This window comes from Pituophis catenifer, unplaced genomic scaffold (assembly GCF_029215685.1).
Source record: "Pituophis catenifer annectens isolate HBS135680 unplaced genomic scaffold, rPitCat1.0.hap2 SCAF_16, whole genome shotgun sequence".
NCBI classification, from domain to species: domain Eukaryota; kingdom Metazoa; phylum Chordata; class Lepidosauria; order Squamata; family Colubridae; genus Pituophis; species Pituophis catenifer.
In genome coordinates, this window is record NW_027256896.1 from 21,578,775 (window position 1) to 21,597,558 (window position 18,784).

Below are 18,784 nucleotides of genomic sequence, written 5' to 3' on the forward strand. Positions count from 1 at the left end.
CACCTGTCTCTCCCTGCAGCTGGAAACCTAGTCAGGGAGCAAGCTTCATTAATGTCAAATAACCTTTCTACGTGCTGGAAAACATTTCATCAAAGAGGAGTGAAGGTCTTTTTTTAAAAAGCTCTCACAGATATGGATAGTACTGATAATGGAGGGCTGCATTCTACTGTCCTACGGGGAAAACGTGATTCGGGCATCTTCTGCACAGTGGTGCAAGGTCAAGTTTCAACTGCCGAGCAGTTCTGTGTTCAGGAACATGCGCTGTTGCAAGCAACCTCAGGCGCTCAGTGTTTATTCCCCCAGCCCCCTTCAAAGCTGGTGACCCCATCACAGCCACTGCTTGCCTTGTCAGAGAATCCAGGCTAGCTCCAGACATACCTCTACCTCTTCAAGACAAGGGAAGCAAGCCTTGCTCCTTGGCGTTTGGAGACGAGGAGTCAATCCCTTGGTTCAGTGTAAGAGACCAGAATCTCCTGGGGTTTTCCCTGGACGGATCCCTGCAGGATGATGGCAAACCCGTCAAGAGCTGCAGGTCCCATCCTGAGTCCAGCTTCCCTGGGGGACCCTGGAAGGCCTCAGCCCGGCCTTCCTGGGATCTTTTCTTTTCCTTCCCTCCTGTAGCAAGGCAGCCTGTAGAAATGCGAATGAAGCCAACGCTTAAAGGGTGACCCCGTGTTCCCTGCAGAAGCCCGGGGCGGGGGGGCTGCAGAGATGCCCCTGAAGGAATTGCTGCAGTCGCAGCCCACTGGAGGGCAGGAGCCTCGCCGGAGCGCGCACAAGGGCTGAGCCGCCACCCTCGGGGCTCCCCTCCTTCGCCGCCCGTACCTCCGCAGGCCGAGGGCGGCCCTAGTCCCAGTAGGCGTCGAGCGGCTCGCCCTCGCTGTCCAGCCGGTAGAGACCGAGCGCCGGGTCGGAGAGGAGCCCGAGGTCCAGCAGCGCCTGCTCCATGTCGTCGGGCAGGAAGACGAGGCCCACGTTGAGGGCGATGTACTCCAGCAGGAAGGCGTAGTAGAGGACCAGCAGGTTGACCAGGAAGAGCCCGGCGGAGAACATCGAGGGGGAGCCCGGCAGCACAAGCGCCGCCCGGACTCCCTCCCTCCCTCCCCGCGGGCGCGCCTCGCAGGACGGCCGCCGCCACCGCCCTCCTACCCGCAGCGCCGCCGGCCGCCCGCCCGCCCCGCGCCCGCCCCGGCCATGCGCGGCCCCGGAGCCCGCCAGGAGGAGGCTTCCGCGCGGCAGGAGGGGCTCGGCTGGGCCGCCGCACCCGCAGCTCAGCGCGCCCCGCCCGCACCCGGAGGCCCAGCGCAGAGGCGGCGGCGAGGGGGTTAAGCGTGACGCCGACGCCTCATTAGCATGCGCGCCCCGCCCCTCTTGGGTCACAAACGCTCGCCCGCTCGCCCGTCTTCCGGGATGCCCGCGCGCAGGGGCCGCCGGGAAGGAGAGTTTGCGGCCGGTCCGCCCGGCGTCGGCCGTCGGGGCGGGCGCGGGCGGGTAAGACTTCGTTTCCCGGCGTGCCCCGCGCCTGCGCGGTGAGCGAGAGGACGGCGGCGGCGGCGGCGGCGGCGTCCGGCCACTCTGAGAGGCTGAGGGGAGGATGGCGGCGGTGGCCGCCGAGGACGAGGCGACCGAGGAGGGGCAGCGGCAGCAGCAGCGGCGGAGGCGGCGGCGGCGGCCGTAGGAGCGGAGGCACGATGTTCGGGCGGTCGCGCAGCTGGGGCGGCGGCGGCGGCGGGGGCGGCGGGAAGGCCTCGCGCAACATCCACTCGCTCGAGCACCTCAAGTGAGCGCCCGCCGCGGTGACGCCGCTGCCCCCCCCCGGGGGTTCCCATCGTCCGCAGCCGCCCCCGCCCCCCCCCCCCGCTGTGGGGTGGTTGCGGGGCTTCTTGAGGGGCTGCTTCTGAAGGGGCCTCCGCAGGACGGGTGGACTACAACAGCTCCAGGGTTCCCTGGGAAGGAAAAGGACGCAGGGAGGGCCTGCCCCCCCCCGCCCCCCCCCGCCCCCCGCCTCCCTCTGAAGGCCAAGACAGGAGGGAATGAAGGGCGGGGGCTGATTTTGCCCCCCCCTCCCCCCCGCCCTGTGAGTCTGGTTGAAGCCGGAAAGGCTGGAAGAAGCGGAGGCGCTTCCCTCCCCCGGGGGTGGCTGCTGCCTCTTTGCCGGGGTTGGGAGGCTGGGTGGGGAACAGGGAAGCGCAGAGCAGCCGAAGCCTAATAAGAAAGACCCCCGTGTGCCCAAAGCAAATTCTGTGCTTTTCTCAGCTTATCGCTCTAGCATTAGTCCTATACAAAACAAGACTCCCAAAGTGGAGGAGATAAACTAGACAATTTGCCCAAATGGCCATAAATATCTTTCTTCCCCCCCCCCCACCTTTTAATATTCCAGGAAGTGTGTGGAGAGAGAACAATTGGAACTGTAGTCTGGTCTCAGGGGAACATAAGGTCACAAGATGTAGGCTGGATCAGGTCAAAGGCGCTTCAAGGCAAGGATTATTTGCAGCAGTCGCTTCTCTGCCTCCTGAGCTGAAGGCTGAAAGATAATCCTGTTTAAAGTTTAAGGCTGACTCAGCCTTCCGTCCTTGGTAAAAGGAGGATCCAGATTGTTGGGGGCAAGATGCTGACACTGTAGCATCTTGTAAAGCAGTATGAAGTGGCATATAGGCTATTGCTATTGGTAAAGGGAAGGAGGCCTCTAAGCAGAGCAGCACGGGCTGACAGCTCCTTGCATTTGGGAGGGAGAGGTGGTGTGTCTTTCCAAGGTAACGGAGCCATCATGACCAGCAGTTTTAACTGCTGAGCATTTATGTACTTTTCTTCGAAAGGTGTCAAGATTGGTGGTCAGCCCTGTATTTTTATTCATTTGTTTTATTTAAATTATTCTTATTTTGCTTTTTACTACAAAGGCTGCCAAAATGATTTGTGGTAGTCAATCTGATAATTTTGTTTTGTGAGTAAGAATTACTTCCTTTCGGCTTTATCGGATTATTTTTTCAGAAAATGAAGAAAGTTTTCTGGTACTGCTTTCTCAACCAGCATAATCTGTCAGGCATCTCTCTTATTCTTTACCCCCACAAAAGGTCAGAAATTCTGCTAGGATATTTTATTAACTCCCCTGACCATCTTGGAGATTATTTTTCATCAGCATCCCATGCCTGTAGGAATTAATTGAGGTGCACAATACACAGTATTCCAGGTTTAAACGATACTGAAACACAGGCTGAGGTTTGTTTGTTTTCATAGATTTCATAATTCTGTAAAACCATACATGAACAGTTTGTGTAAAACAAATATATAGTTCAAGCTAATTATGCCTAAGTTTTATTTATTTATATTTAAGAGCCTTGGTAGTACCTGTTATTAAGAACAACTGCCTGCAATTACTGCAGGTTCGAATCTCACCAAGGCTCAAGGTTGACTCAGCCTTCCATCCTTTCTAAGGTAGGTAAATTGAGGACCCAGTTGTGGGGGCAATAAGCTGACTTTGTATAAATATACAAAAGAATGAAGGCTATTGCTTAGCGGATTGTAAGCCGCCCCGAGTCTCCGGAGAAGGGCGGCATATAAATCAAATTAAAAAATAAAATAAAATTGGCACCCTTCGGTACTTGCTGGCTTTCTTGGGGTTTCCTCTGGCCTCTCTTTAGCTGGAAGACCATTCTGATGGAACTCTTGATTGCTGTTTCTGCAGGGAAAATGCCTGGAACAGAGAAAGAAATATAGGGGATGCTTTTGGTGCCAAGTAATTTGATTTCAGGGTGGCTTATGCTAATGAAGAACATTTAACAAATCTAAAGAAGAGACAAGAAGTGATGAGAATATTTGGATTGTTTCTGCAGTGATTCCAAAGAGCCACAGATTTTCCCAGGTTTAACCTTCAACATACATAAACCTCTCGAGACCATTTTGAGGGCCCAATGTTTACTTTCTCTTCTTGCCTTTCAGGTATATGTATCATGTTTTGACCAAAAATACCACTGTGACTGACCACAACCGCAACCTATTGGTGGAAACCATTCGATCAATAACCGAGATCCTGATATGGGGAGATCAAAATGACAGTTCAGTGTTTGAGTAAGAGCTTGTAGGATTTTGCTTTAACAAATGCAGACTCTTTGCATTATGTGTATCTATCACCTTATTATTCCATGGATGTTTTATTTTCTGTAACTGCTGAGAATTATTTGACTGCAGTGGTCTGAGAAGCTAGCAAATATATCAGTATAGTTCTAATCGTGCTAGTTAAAATATCACTATCTTCACCAGTATTACATTCCAGCAATAAACATTTGAATGAAATTTCTCCAATAAGATATAGTAAATTGGTAAAAATGCTTGCATTCCAGCTTTTTCTTGGAGAAAAACATGTTTGTGTTCTTTCTGAACATTCTGCGCCAGAAGTCGGGCCGTTACGTCTGTGTGCAGCTTCTGCAGACTTTAAATATCCTCTTTGAGAACATCAGTCATGAAACATCCCTTTGTAAGTATGCACATTTCTTTTCTCTTTATGCAAAGCAACATTTTTGTTGAAAACCATTTGCTATATAAGTTACACGTGTAACAGAGGTTCTTGTTTTCTGTCCTGAAGATTGTAGAATTTGAGACGTTTTAAATGTATTAGATATTAAATGTATTAAATTAATTGGGACATGACCTGGTTAATATTCTTCAACATACAGTACTGTTCAACCACTTAATTTTATTAAGTTGTCTGTGCTAGGCCAAGTGGTTTCTCTTTTCACATGGAGACATAAATTTTGCAAAAGACCTATGATATAAATCATCAGGTTCTTTTAAACATGCTTCTAAAATGCTTTGACACCTGAAACCATGAACTCTAAACAGAAAGTTCTCCTTTGATGCATGTCAACGTGTGCAGACAAGGCAGGAGAAGGCAGCGAACAGAATAAGAAGGTGGGACCTATGAGTCTCTAGGTGCTTCTGGTTGTTTGTGATTGGACAGTTCAGAGATGACAATGATCGTTTAAAAAAATGGTCTGCTAGAATGTATTGTGCATATCCTTTAGTTTGTTGGGTTAATTTTTATACTAATCTGTATAGGACGGTAGTCCTGAACTCACAACAGTTCATTTAGTGACTGTTCAAAGTTACAACAGCACTGACAAAAGGGACTTAGGACCGTTTTTCATAGTTACAACTATTGCAGCATCCCCATGGTCATGTGATCAAAATTTGGATGCTTGGCAACTGATTCATACTTATGACGGTCACTGCATCCAGGGGGGGGTCACGAGATCCCCTTTTGCGACCTTCTGACAAGCAAAGTCCATGGGGAAGCTGGATTCACTTAACCATGTTCCCAACTTAACCAGTGCAGCAGTTCACTTAACAACTGTGGCAAGAACACTTGTTAAATGGGGCAAAATTCACTTAACAAATGTCTCACTTGGCAACAGAAGTGTTGGGCTCAATTGTGGTCATAGGTAGAGGACTACCTGTATTTTATGCATCTGTATTTTTTTCCTTCAGACTATTTACTGTCCAACAACTACGTGAACTCTATCATTGTGCACAAATTTGACTTCTCAGATGAAGAAATCATGGCATACTATATTTCATTCTTAAAAACACTTTCTCTGAAACTCAATAATCACACGGTTCACTTTTTTTACAACGAGGTGAGTTGCAGGTTGGAAACAAAACACTGTTTTCAGTAAATTCTTTTTGTTGAGAGTTGGATAAACATTTTCTGGAATGATGTATATATTGTTGCCAATATACACTGTGCATCCTAATTGTTCATTTCAAAATCTGTAAAATTTAAAAAAGAAAATAGATGTTTCTGTTGGAGTTGTAGCTGAGAGTGCCTGCAGGGACGCAGCTTTAAAATTCTGCCCCAACGCTTGTATAGCAAAGCAGGTGCCGAGGGAAGCTTGAAGCTTCCTGTACTGACTGAGGCCCCAGATTACGCTTTTAACAGTCCAGAGTCTGAAAGGGCAGAATAAAAATGCACAAAGCGCATAACGCATATTTGCTGCCTTCTTCCTCAGCATACCAACGATTTTGCCTTGTACACCGAGGCCATCAAATTCTTCAACCACCCAGAGAGCATGGTCAGGATCGCAGTGAGAACCATCACGTTAAACGTCTACAAAGGTAAGCGTCTTCTTGGGTAGTTTCAGCACCACATGCGCCTTGGGAGGAAGGAGCCGGGATGTCCGGCGTTCCCAGGTTTATCGGGTGAAAGTTAGGCAGGGTAGACCCCAATTTGACCTAGTGGATCTCATGACCCTCTTCTCAGAACCAGTGTTTTAAGCCAGTGCTGTCATCTCAGCCAGGAGGAAGCAATAGAAGCTGGAGAATTCTCAGGGGATGGCCGCTGGAGGGCGCTCTTGGCATGAGGTTTTGCACTTCGGGAAGGATTTTTCTTGAGAATGCGAAAGTGAGACTCTCTGAGTTGCTTGGTCAGGACCCAGAGCAGCTTCCTGAAATATTTATTAGAACTTTTGACCCGCTTCTGTCTCTCTCCCTCTCTCATGCATGCACACTCTTCTTCATCAGTGAAGAAAATGTCAGCTGCAACCTAGAACTCAGCCAGATGTTTTCCATTGTAAAGAAATAGAGGCCATGCATCTCTTCATTTTGCCCTAGGAATCCAGACATTAGAGGTAGAAGATGTTTTTAAGGTAGGGATAGATTCTGGGCTGGTTTTCGTGTCCATTTAAAGCTGGCGCCCAGAATCTATGGAATCAAGCAACAGAGGAGAGGGAGGGCCATCGGATTTGCCCATCCCTCATGTAAAAAAACCCCATAAACCCACTTCAAAGAGAGTTTTTGGTCACATGCTCTAGAAATGGTAGTCAGATATAGACAGAATTTCTTCTGTTCTCAGCTACGGGGCTTCTAGACAGTCTGTGAATGACCAAAGACTGTCAGAGTCTTAGTTATTTATAAAAAAATAATAAAGGCTGGATATAAATAAATAAAATTAAAATAATAATGAATAGGCCCTGCCCTGGGATGTGCAGTTGAGGGGAGGGCACCCCCTGGTGGCTGGCCTTGGGACAGGGTTTTCCAAGGGCTGCCTGCTTGTTTCTAACTGCTCTCTTCTAGCCTAGATGCTCTGCTGCTTTAACCACTGACCTCTTTGGAGCTCCTAACCCTGTTAACCACGTTGTCTTTCTTGTCTCTCCTCGTCCTCTCTTCACTGGCGCATCCCGTCTCCCTTAAAACAGTGTCATGTAAGTCTGCTGGTGGATTTTCCCGCCTGGTGCTGTTGCCCAGTTCCCTAGATTGCAAGCGGGGCCATTCTCAGTGATGGCAGAGTCCAGCCGCTTTCAGCCTTTTTATTATTAGAATAATATCTCAAAGGGAATGTTGACATTTCCCAAAAACTGCCGTAGAAATAGAATTGATTTTGGCCCATGCTGCCAAAAGTGAGTTAGGGGAAGGAATCCATTCTTAGAGTGTTTGGGGAGAAATACATCAACAATGATAACAGCCTGTTTGCCTTCAGTGGACAACCAGCCGATGCTGCACTATATTCGAGACAAGACGGCCGTCCCTTACTTCTCCAACCTTGTCTGGTTCATCGGTAGCCATGTCATAGAGCTGGACAACTGCGTTCAAACAGATGAGGAGTGAGCCTTTCTTGTTCACCCGGTGCCCTTTCTTTGGGGTGGGGGGTCGTGGTAGTGACTGCATATTTAGTCTGCTACCTTTTTTTGCAGGCACAGAAATCGGGGCAAACTAAGCGACCTTGTAGCCGAGCACCTGGATCACCTCCATTACCTGAACGACATCCTAATTATCAACTGTGAATTCTTAAATGATGTCTTGACGGACCACTTGCTGAACAGCCTCTTCCTGCCTCTCTACGTGTACTCCTTGGTCAATCAGGAGAAGGTGAGGGGTTCCTTTCCTTGCTCGAGGTGGCTTTACGAGAACCTGGCTGCCTTGTGACATCTTTCTGAAATAATGCAACCTCAGGAGTCTCCATTGAGTCACAGAATCAAACCTGCATTACTCTATTAAAATAATTATTACTTATATCGTTAACCTTGCGCAGTTCAGCACAGGGGGGGAGGGAGGAGGGAGGGAGGGAGAGAGAACCGATTCACAGAGGCTTCCTCTCACCACTCTTTCCCTGTCAGGGCAAAAGGAGGGAGAAAGGGAGGTCATGACAGCACAACGAGCGTCATCATTGGACCGTCAGTTCAGTTGAAAGAGTGACAAAGGACAGCTACCTCCTTTCATAACAAAGATTTCTAAACCCCTCTTGATGTAATAATGCGTATGAATCATTCTGTGGCTTGCCTTGGCTAATCGCCTTTTGGCCAGCCGCAGAAGTTACTTCATGGGTTCTGATTAAAGCTTCAGCTTTTTGTCTTTTCCTCCTCACTTGATTGTCGGAAGCTCTCCCTCCTTGCAGACCCCGTCCTAAGGGGCGGGGTGGGGGTAGGGATCTGTTGGCTGCCACAAGCAAGAAAGGAGGCCTCCTGCATTCATCAGCAGCATGTGCCTGTCTCCCTTGTATTTTCACCTGGCTGTTTCTCCAAGGAAAAGCAGAGCCCCCTGTTCAGGAAGGCAGCTCCCTCTGTGGTCTCTGGCAAACCAAATGAGAAGTCAGTCTGTAGTATAGCGCTATACAGAGGTGTTTGGTCTTTAAAAAAGCTTTCCCCAAGTACTCCTGGAACCTTTTACAGGTTTTTATGTAGAGTTCCTCTGAGTGACTTAATACGTATCAAACAGTCGCATCCACATGCACTGAGTTGTAATCCCTTGGTGATGCTCCCTGGAGTTCCCTGCGTGTTCTCCGTGGGGATGTTCCTTGGTCTGTAGACAAGAGGAGGACTTGGTCCAGATTCCCACGTTTTCCTCAAACGGTTGCGCAATTGAGTGATGCTTCTGTTTTAGAAAGAGGGAAGCAATGGGGAGATCATGGCAGACAGTTTTCCTCATCGGTTGTGCCTGTTTTGGAGAGCGGTTTTTGTGTGCAATTCAAAAATGAAAGGGAATGCTGTTGGTTAATACATGCATTAACTGTTCCACAGTTAAAAGCCGTTTCTTAATTTTTTCCTCCTTAGACTGGAGAACGGCCAAGAATAAGCGTCCAGGTTTCTCTGTATCTGTTGTCACAAGTAAGTGCGAATGATCCAGTACTGATTCTAGAGCAGCATTTCTCAACCTCAGCAACTTTTAAAATGGGTGGACTTCAGCTCCCAGAATTCCCCAGCCAGCATGGGATTCTGGGAGCTGAAGTCCACCCATCTTAAAAGTTGCTGAGGTTTGAGAAACTCTGCTCTAGACTCTATTAAGAATTTAATAGCAGGTCACGTCTACTTTTTAACAATGATGTAGCAACTGTGTTGAAACTGGCTGTGCCGGGGGGAGAGGGGGGGTTGTCGGTCATTTTGCAATTGTGATTTGGGGTGGGGTAAGGGGAAAAAAAACTGTAAAGGACCAGGGTTAGAAGCTGGCTTGATAAAGAGTCAAGGCAAATAGGCGGGATGTGGTATTTAATGATTGGGAGGGTGAGAACTCCTGGATTAGTTACAGCTGCCTTTACAAACCACATTCCCTGTTATGGAAGACTGGCTGCCCTTCAGTATGATGTCAGGAAGCATTTAAATATGAGATATTTCTCCTTGTCCTCCTCTTCTCTCCCAAGCACTGAAAGAAATACCATCCGGTGAGATCAACCTAAAGTAATTTCTCTTATACTGTAGCGGAGAGGAAAGTAGCAAGATAAATGGGAAGTTAATCTGCATCCCCTCTCTGAGTCTCCCTCCCCAACAGTTTTTGCTTCTCTGCCTCCTCCCCAGGTTTTTCTAATCATCCATTATGCCCCGCTGGTGAATTCATTGGCCGAAGTCATTCTGAACGGAGACCTCGCGGTGTTTTCCTCAAAAGTGGAGCCAGACATCCAGAAAAGCTCTGTAAGTAGAACTAACATCTGTCGGCTCTCAGGTGCCTTCTTGGTTTGTTTGGCAAGACCGGGGCTGTGGCGTGCTCTGCCTGGCATGTAAAGGGTTCTTGGGTACCCTTTATCTTGGTGTTTTTGTTAAAAAATCAGGCCCGATCTCGCATGCAAGCTGAAAGATAAAAAGCACTGTGGCACATGGAAATGATCTTGTCTTTGTAGCAGGCAGACTCATTCTGGGCTTTTGCCCGCTTTTCTGTTCAGTGGGTTCTGTTACTGGGAAATCTGTGGTTAGAAGCTTGTCGCCTTTTTTCTGCTCTAGCAGTTTGACTTCCACTGAATGTCTTTTGCAGAATTACTTGGTCTTGTTTTTTTTTTTTTTTTTAAGTATGTGAGAGGGTGGATTATTCGCAGTGGGTTGTAACAAGAGTGGATGTTATTTTAGTGGTTTTTCTAGGTAAATTTCATCCCTCAAAAGGCGGACATGTTCAAGAGCTTATCATGGCATTTTTGCTTTATCCTTTACTATATCCAGCAATCACCGTTACATGCTCATAGCATTTATTAAGTAAGATGGGGGTGATTTCCTAAAGCTTTGGAAACAGATCTGGAATAGGACAGTTATTGGAAATCTGTAGGTGGCAGAAATATGATCCAGCTAAGTTTGGGCAGACCTGATATCGCATGGGTTTAAAGAGGCCCCTCCCTCCCTTGCCGGGGGAGGGAGGGAACGAACAAAAGACCGAAGGAAACAGCAGCCTTGATGATAATAAAGCAAGTGGTGCAGCGGAGAGAAGGAACGTGGGGAATTCAAATGACTGTTGCCGCTTGGGAGAATCCCTGCCCACTTCCTCGAAGCAGCTCTGACGGCCACAGTGGCTTTGATTTAGGTTGCCCTTTACAGATGGCACCCCAGACTACGCTGCTGCTGGTAGGCAGGTCTTGGGCTCAGGCCGTGCCATCTTTCTTTAGATGAAATGGAGGTACCAAGTGATCGAGAAAAGCTTTATTTCTCTGAGCAGCTGAGAAAAATTGGGAAAGCAGTCTGCAGTTTGTCCCCCACCCTACCTTCCCCTATCTCGGTGATCAGCCCCCATCCCTGACGCACTCTTTTGTCGAAATCTGAGTGGTCTGGAGAAAAGTGCTTCTCTTGCTATGAGGCAGTTCTCAGATCCGAGAAGCCGCTTGTGTTTCCAGCAGTGGGAAGTGCCAGAGGAGGGTGGTGGTCTCCTCCTCCTCCTCGCTGTCTGGGGCCGGTGAGTCATGCGCCTTTGCCTGACACCCACCCAAGGCGACCCAAAGTCAAACTCGGCCTTCGCCTGGCCTCCTTTGAACTGGTTTTGCTCTGCTTCCTGCCCCAGTCGGATGTGGCTGGGCTTAACCTACTTTCGCTCCTTCCTGTAACCCTGAGGGGGGCCTGGGAAGGTTGGGCTTGTCAAGCAGATGCTCCAGCCTACTTTTAAATGTACACAGTAGGTGGGTAAAGAGCCTGGCCCAAGCAGACAAGCCGTGATAAATGTTTGTCTCGGCATGGCTTGCTTCTTAGTCTCAGCTGAAAGACTCTGCCAAGCTCAGTAGAGTTAGGAAAGAGGTGAAGGGTCCCATGAATAACTAACTGCACACCAGAACTGAACAAGAGTTGGATCTTTAAAAACCATAAGACGGAAACCTCCTTCTAGGCTGAGAGCTTTTCCAGCTGTGGTCTCAATCTGCCTTCTTTCTTCTTTGGACTATAAACGTAGACTTTCAATTGAACGAAAGAGCAGAGGTTTCCTGGATTGTACCCTTAAATCTGCTTTTGGTGTCTGTCGAAGATCTGTGGGGCAAGAATTAAACCAATCCAAGCGCTCACATTTATAAGCAAGAAAGTGCCATTTGTACTTAGACTTGGTTGGGGATTGATTGAATTTCCATGAAACAGAAGAAATCCTATCGTGAGGTTGGGCTTGAATAATCCCCTTGGCTCCTGTGGAACAAGATTCTTGGCATGGAATAAAACTCTAGGTTTCTAGGAGCCGGTGAGACAAGCAGTCTGTAATGGTCCTTGCAAGATTTTTCTTCAAGGCTCTCGTGAATTTACTGCCCTCCAGTGTAACCATAAAAGGTTCCAAAGAGAGGACGTCCCTCTGCCTCCCTGAAAGATGGGGGTGGCCCCTTAAAGGCTGTGGGGTAAGAGCACAGACTTGCTGGCATCCCTTGTCCTGTCCCATTCTTGCCATATGCTAGTGGCGAGGAATCGGCCACCGAGAGGCCATGTTTTGGGAGCAGAAAGGCTGCTTGGCGTTTCTTTTGCAGTTCTAAAATACCCAGATGAACTCCTGGCTTTTCTCCATTTGAAGCTTGGCCCGTTCATTGGGTTAGGAAGGTGATGGAGCTGACTTCCTTCTGTCTATGTGGATGTTTTAGGTCAAGGCGGGCATCAGGTGCTTCATTAAACCTTCGGAGACCTTGGAGCGCTCACTAGAAATCAATAAACACAAGGGAAAAAAGAGGCTGCAGAAGAGGCCCAACTATAAAAACGTTGGGGAGGAGGAGGAGGAGGAGAGGGGCCCGGAAGACATCCCAGAAGGCAACGAGAGCCCCTCCAAGGGTCTCAAGCCCAGTGGGGAGAGTGAAGGTGAGCAGGGCCCCCCATGCCGGCTGCCCATTCTTGTACTCCCGTGCCTGCGGGGTTGATGTCAGGTTGGCTGGACTGCTGTGTGCAGCTCCCCTCTTCTTTTCCTACTCCTCTGAGTCTTCAGGTGGTCTTTGCCTGCCTTGCCCGCCCACTGCCCTTCTCCCGGGACCTGCAGCTGCTGCCTTGTGGAGGTTCTCCTGGGTCAAACTGGGCTTCCCTTCCCGCTGCAGAGTGCCCGGATAGGAGGCTGGCTTCAGCCCTTCCTAACCTGCTGGTCTTGATCCTCTTAAGTAGAATCCCTGGGTTTATAGGTCAGCAGGGTTTCTTCACAATCAGGGCACCAGTCATCTCTCTCCCTTTGACCAGATCCCCATGACCTCTTCCCTTTGGCCAGAATCCCAGCCCCCACCCCACCCCCCGCGGGCAATGTCTACCCACCTCCGTCTTGTGGAATAAGCCCGTCTCTCTCTAAAACGTGTGTGTGTCTCTCTCCCCCCAGAAATCGAGATGGTGATCATGGAGCGTTGCAAACTCCTTTCTGCCACAGAGCAGAACATAACTGACGAGGAAAAGAGCGCAGCAGCCTCCGAAATGTGCAGCTGGAACAGGTGGGCGAGAGGTCTTCTCCCCCCTCTCTTCTGCGATGGAACCCACAACTTGTAACCCAGCAAGGCCAAGGGCCCCTCCCCTGATGGGTTTCTCCAGGGACTCTTTTGCTCATTATAACTCAGGCCCACATAGGGAGATAGGTCACCCTCAGGCATACAGATAAAAGGCAGAATCCTCAGAAATGGGTTTTTTTTTAATTTAAAAAAAATCTTTTTTTTTTCTCCCCAGGCCGTTTCTGGAGATGGTGTATAATGCCCTGGAGTGTGCCGACTTTGACTACTACGCTATTTTTGTGTTGTGTCTTCTGTACGCCATGTCTCACAACAAAGGTAAGTCTGTGCTGCTTAGTGAAGGGGACCAAGGGCTGCTGCTCCAACCTCTTCAGGTGGGCTCATGGAATTAAATTTCAGCCAGGTCCCCCTTCCCTCCCTGGTTTTGTCCACCTGAGTCCTAATTTGCATCAGCAAAAGAAGTGAGATTTTTGGAGGGGAAGAGGTGGGTGTTTGAACCACACTTCTCGGGGGAATCACTGAAAGCCTGCCATCCATCTCGGGGGCAGAAAGCTCAGCCACTCGTGGCAGCCCATTGATCTCTCTGGTTTCTCCTGCCCTAAGATGCAACTTTTCCACAGAACCGGTCCCTGGTGCCCGAAGGTTTGGGGACTCCTGAGGTTGGAATTCCTGAATTGGTTAAATTCCAGTCACAAATGGCTCTCCTGGAAATTCCGGGTCACAGAGTTCAGTTAATTAATCTTCTCAGTTCCTCTGCTCTTGCATACAAACATCAGTAGCTTTTCTTGATCTTGACTGTCGCTCTCAACTCCCAACTGCAGGGGACCTTAGTTTCATTTCACGATGCTATGCGTGTAACTTTAGTGACAACAATACAGATACCGGTGCCAATCTGTAGCTTTCTGTTTCTCTTCCCCTCTGCCTTTCGGTCGTCCCGTGGGGCTTCCTCTTCCCCGAGAGTCCTTTTAGTAAGCAAGAGAAGGCACAAGAGGTGCCGATTATGACCTAGCTGTGCTACTAAGATGCTGGTGCCAATGGCTAAACACCAGTGGACGTAGCTTTTGGCTTGGACTGGAGCCTCGGGCATCAGAGACCCCCTTTGGCGACCTGGGCTAGCCCTCCTCTTGGCTCTGCATCCTCTCTGAGTACCAGAGTGTCTGGTGAGAACATCCTTTGTACGAAGGAAGTGAGAAGCATATTCAGAGGGAGGTTTGAATGGCTCTCAAGGTGTTGATTTAGGTTTTATCAGCCCTTTCCTCCCCTCCCCCTCCCAAGGATCAAAAACATCAAGCAGTGCCATTTACATTGTCAGGAGACCCAGGAGGAGTTGACCACAGGAGGGCTGGTGGAACAGCTCCTTGAGAAGAAGAATCACCTGGTCCCAAGACTTTCAGAGGCTTATCAGGGTCATGAGTTGGAGGGAAGCTAAAGATGAATTCAGTGAATAGGAGAGAGAGAGGAAGGCGGGTTGGTTCACGTTGTGTGAATGGGGCTACTGTTTCACCATCTTTATTAGCAGCTCAGAGTCGGCTTAAAGTGGGGTGACACCCAAAACTAATGAAAGAAAGAAAGAAATCCTCGCCTCCTAAGCTTTCCAAATTTTTGTGTGGGCTGCTTTGAGGAATTGTACTGCAAGCTGAACTGCCCTTCCATTTTGGTGGTTCCTCGGAATTGCTTTGCCAGACAGAGCTGTAATTGCAACATTCAATTCCTGTTTCTCCCAAGGAATCAAGCAGATCACCCTGGAGAGGATTCAGCTCTCGGCACAGGACGCTGAGGAGAAGAATTCCTACAACCCCGGGCTTGCGGAGAGGCTCATCAGGATCATGAGCTACGCTGCTCAGCCAGGTAGAGGTTTCTCATGAACCACCTTCACTTCCCACACGTCAGTCCTGGAACTGCACAGCTGTGTGTGGTCTAAAACACGTTTTTGAAAAAGGAGGAAACATGCAGCTTTTCTTCCGAAAGCAGTTTTTGACAATAAGCAGAAACCAGCAAGCAGCTGTTTAAAGACTTCGGGAAGAGTCATTATAAACCCACCAGTCTTCTATGGCATGCAGCAGTTCCAAGCAGCGTGTATCTCCCAGGACAGGGAGCTTATGTCCAGAGTTGTGTAGGCAAGAACTTCCCTCCACAATCGGCAAAGAGGCAGGCTGCTATTACGCTCTTGGACTAGTTAAAAAAAAAAAAAATCAAAAATAGCTCACACAAAGCGGTTCTGCCCTTTTTCTGCCTATGAATAAAATTCCTGCTTCTTAATGCCTGGTGGAATTTCCACCCACTTCTCTGTAATGTTTCTATCTTTAGGGGCAGAAAGCATTTTGCTGTTGGTGTGTTAAACCCCCCCCCCCTTGAATTGGTGTGGGACAGATGTGAACTGAAACTGGATCTGCCAGGAAAAAGCATCAACAGTTCAATAAGTTCTCTGAATCTTCTCCTGCTCTGTTTCCCTCTTCTTCTCCCCCCCCCCCCCACACACAGATGGCAAAATCCGTCTGGCCACCTTGGAGCTGGGCTGCCTCCTGTTGAAGCAGCTGGTGTTCAACAAACACGGCAGCATTATCAAAGATGTGCACCTTGCTTGTTTGGAAGTGAGTCTTTTTAAACAAGAAACAAAACAAAACTGTCTCCCAGCAGTGATCTGTCCTGTTAGGTCGATCTCTCTTCCGAAGTAAATTGCCAAACCACGAATGATCCTTTCCCCATAGGAGAATCCTTTGTGCACCTGGAATCTGTCCCTGCTTTTTCCAGCAAGTGTCTGGAACTGATAGCGGGACTCTGAGGCTCAGGGGTCCCCTGTGTGAACCTCGGGAGATTCCCTCGTGGAATGAAGCTCCTTCCCTCCCTTGGCAGCGGAGTTTGAGCCACCCCGCCTGGATTCTTGGGAAGAGGGATCCCTTTCTTCACCCTGCGATCTCTGCTCCTTTTGATTTGTGATCCTTGCCCATAGCCAGTCGCTCTTCATAGGCTTTGATTCTTTCGTTTCCACCCATTTCTCCCAGCCTGTGTGGACCTGACTAAGGAGCACCATGATCCACGTTTTCCTTTCTTAATCATTTTCAGGGAGCAAAGAGTTCATGTTGGGGAGGGGAGATCATGCAGGGAGGCGGCATGCTACTTCTGTTATCCTCAACATTTTGTGTCCTGAACTGAGGATTTTTCATTTCTGTTTAAGGGGGCAAGAGAAGAAAGCGTTCACCTGGTGCGGCGTTTTTACAAGGTAACCTCCCAGCCTTTAACCCTCCCAAACTGAATTCTGGAAACATCCAAGGGAGCTGAGCATGACTGTTCAGGTTTCCAGAGAGACTGTTGCAATTGGATGCCAGGCGTTTGGTCGTTTCTCTCCCGCTTGATAGAACTTTTCATGCCTGGTCCTGATCAGTTGTGGCCTTTGAGCCACTTCAGGTTTTGGATGTTACTGCATTGAATGATTCCTCACAAAGTTTGCATGGAGCAAGAGAGTTTCCAAGCTGGCAGTATGAGCTACAGGGAAGGAGTCTCTGACCATGGTTGAAAGGACCCCCTCATTGGGACATGTTTGACAGAGGACAGGTGGATCGTCATTTAAATGGTTTAAACAGTTGCCCAGGAAAGCTGGCCAGCTGTCAGATGTCCCAGCATGCCTACAGCTGATTTAATCGAGTGCTTTAGATATGGTTGGTAGAGAGTCTGTCTCAGAAAAGGGGTCTTCGGCTGGCGAGAGTCTGAGCAGGAGTTTCTTCTGAAGCTGCTGAATTGGTCCTTGACTCACAGGAAACAAAAGACCGGGAACAGGAGAGAAACACTTCAAAAGCAGCTGCATGATTAAGCAAGTGGCCTCGGCTCCAGGCATGGCAAATTAGGGAGGTATAACCTTTCCTCCCGATAAATATTTCTTTAAATAGAAGAAGTAAATAGGTGTTGGAGGGACAGAAGTAGATCTTCAGGAAAGTGGGATAATGGAAAGAAAGGTTGATTTAAGCCCATCATTAAAGAAGTAACATTACCACCCTAAGAATGCTTATGCAGGAAAAAAAATGAAATCTTTACTTTCTTTAAAGGGAGAAGAAATTTTTCTGGATATGTTTGAAGATGAATATAGAACTATGATGGTAAGTAATGAACAAATTGCCAGAGAGATACAAAACTGGCAAAGTGGAACATTGTTGCAAACATTGTTGTAAAGTTTTATTTAAAAGTGCTATTGTTATTAGCCTTTTATCAGTCACCTTTTAAGGAAAGGGGAGGAAGTATTGAAGAAGACCCATAAAATAGGCAAAATATGAATTAAAGATTAATAGCACTGCATAAATGGAACAGTTGAACAGGGAGAAAGCTGGACGCGTTGGCAAAGCTGGAGAAGGGATGAATCTGAGCTGCAGAATGGGTGACCCTCCGCTATTCAACCCCAGTGGCTCTTTTCTGAGGTGGGGGGAAATGCACTAAACCCTGAGGGGCTGTATCTGTCTTTAAGGGTGGATGTTGGCCACAGCCTGAGAGACCGGAGCCTTTCTGGAAGACAACCCTTGTGGAAAGGGTTGTCTTCGTCCTGCTATGGTCTTCTCCTTGGAAGAGGGGGAGGAGGCGGAGGTAAGATGGCTGGGGTTTGTACTTGAAGTTGAGTGTAGCATTTCTTCTTCCAGCTGAAGCCCATGAATGTGGAGTACTTGATGATGGACGCTTCCATTCTGCTGCCCCCCACGGGAACCCCCCTCACGGGGATTGACTTCGTTAAGAGGCTTCCCTGTGGCGACGTGGAGAGAACCAGGAGGGTGAGTGGGCCTCCCTTGGGGCTTTGCCCTTCAGTCCTAAGTGCTCAAGGGACGCAGTGGTCCCCTGCCTTCTCCTGGAACAGCTGCACAGTTGGGTAGAGGTTTGCCTGGGTCTCTCCTAGCTGGCCATTCTGGCCACCCTGCTCATGCCAGGAGATTGACGTGATTCTGCCACTGTGGGGGCTTGCAGGGATTGTGCCAGCAACTCTGTAGCTTCCTCCCTCCCTCCCTGGTAGAAAATCTGCTCAGACTCTTCTCTCCATGAGCTTTTGCAAAGGATGATTGGAAAAGAGAAAGTAATGTGGGGATGCCATGAGGCTAGAGAGGTAGAAGCACTCAGAGTTGGGAGGGGGGCATTATATTCGCCCCACACATGTGATGCAAGCTAGGGAAGTGCACAGCCACCTGTGAGTGCATGTGGAGCATGACAAAAGTGTTGAAGCGTGTCAAGCCCTGTCGCACGGAAAGGAGCTTCTGAGAAAGACCTGCATCACAGACTCTGTAACCAGCTTGCTGTAAAAAAGACAAATGGCCCCCTTAATGCCTGTTTAGAGGAGCTCTGGGCTCCACAGGCTCCCTTCTCTCCTTCCTGTAAAGCTGTCCATGAGAAACAGAATGGTTGGTACTGGGAGAATTCCTGCCAGATGGTCCGTTTCTTTCCTTCTGCAGTCCTGCGTGTGAATGCCTGATCTGGTTGCTGGGCTGATCCGACACTGAGGGCTCTCTGCTCTCAGCTGCCTCAAGTGGGCTGTGCCTGGGGAGGCGGGGGGGTGGGGGGAGCTACAGAAGAGCCTGAAGAGCTTTCTTGGAAATCCCAGCTACGAGGCTGGGCTCTGAATAGTTCGGTTTATGCAGCTCTTATCGCTACATTATCTCTTATCTTGTTTTTCACTATAACAGGCTTCTGGGAAAGCCAAGGAGC

General features: G+C 48.8%; 2 protein-coding genes across 6 annotated transcripts in view; one reads left to right on the forward strand and one right to left on the reverse strand.

Annotated features, from left to right (window-relative positions):
• Positions 1 to 543: 543 nt before the first annotated feature.
• On the reverse strand, positions 544 to 1,159 carry DEXI (Dexi homolog). The gene is made up of 2 exons (XM_070955016.1): positions 826 to 1,159; positions 544 to 630 (listed from the first exon to the last, which is right to left on the reverse strand). The coding sequence occupies exon 1, from the start codon at positions 1,051 to 1,053 to the stop codon at positions 847 to 849; it is 207 nt and encodes a 68-aa protein (XP_070811117.1). The 5' UTR covers positions 1,054 to 1,159; the 3' UTR covers positions 544 to 630; positions 826 to 846.
• A 435-nt stretch (positions 1,160 to 1,594) lies between these two features.
• The window catches only part of CLEC16A (C-type lectin domain containing 16A), a 38,059-nt gene continuing 20,869 nt past the window's right edge, over positions 1,595 to 18,784 (forward strand). For 4 of the 5 annotated variants that reach the window (XM_070954922.1, XM_070954918.1, XM_070954919.1 and 1 more), the window contains exons 1-17: positions 1,595 to 1,780; positions 3,937 to 4,065; positions 4,338 to 4,471; positions 5,482 to 5,630; positions 6,003 to 6,108; positions 7,469 to 7,592; positions 7,683 to 7,857; positions 9,039 to 9,092; positions 9,777 to 9,890; positions 12,281 to 12,491; positions 12,991 to 13,099; positions 13,329 to 13,429; positions 14,837 to 14,959; positions 15,593 to 15,702; positions 16,287 to 16,331; positions 17,152 to 17,202; positions 17,734 to 17,862. In XM_070954922.1, coding sequence (XP_070811023.1) covers positions 1,692 to 1,780; positions 3,937 to 4,065; positions 4,338 to 4,471; positions 5,482 to 5,630; positions 6,003 to 6,108; positions 7,469 to 7,592; positions 7,683 to 7,857; positions 9,039 to 9,092; positions 9,777 to 9,890; positions 12,281 to 12,491; positions 12,991 to 13,099; positions 13,329 to 13,429; positions 14,837 to 14,959; positions 15,593 to 15,702; positions 16,287 to 16,331; positions 17,152 to 17,202; positions 17,734 to 17,862 — 1,953 coding nt within the window. In that variant the 5' untranslated portion in view covers positions 1,595 to 1,691. Of the gene's footprint in view, positions 1,781 to 3,936; positions 4,066 to 4,337; positions 4,472 to 5,481; positions 5,631 to 6,002; positions 6,109 to 7,468; positions 7,593 to 7,682; positions 7,858 to 9,038; positions 9,093 to 9,776; positions 9,891 to 12,280; positions 12,492 to 12,990; positions 13,100 to 13,328; positions 13,430 to 14,836; positions 14,960 to 15,592; positions 15,703 to 16,286; positions 16,332 to 17,151; positions 17,203 to 17,733; positions 17,863 to 18,784 lie in introns of those variants that run through there. The other variant, XM_070954921.1, reaches the window with a different exon arrangement.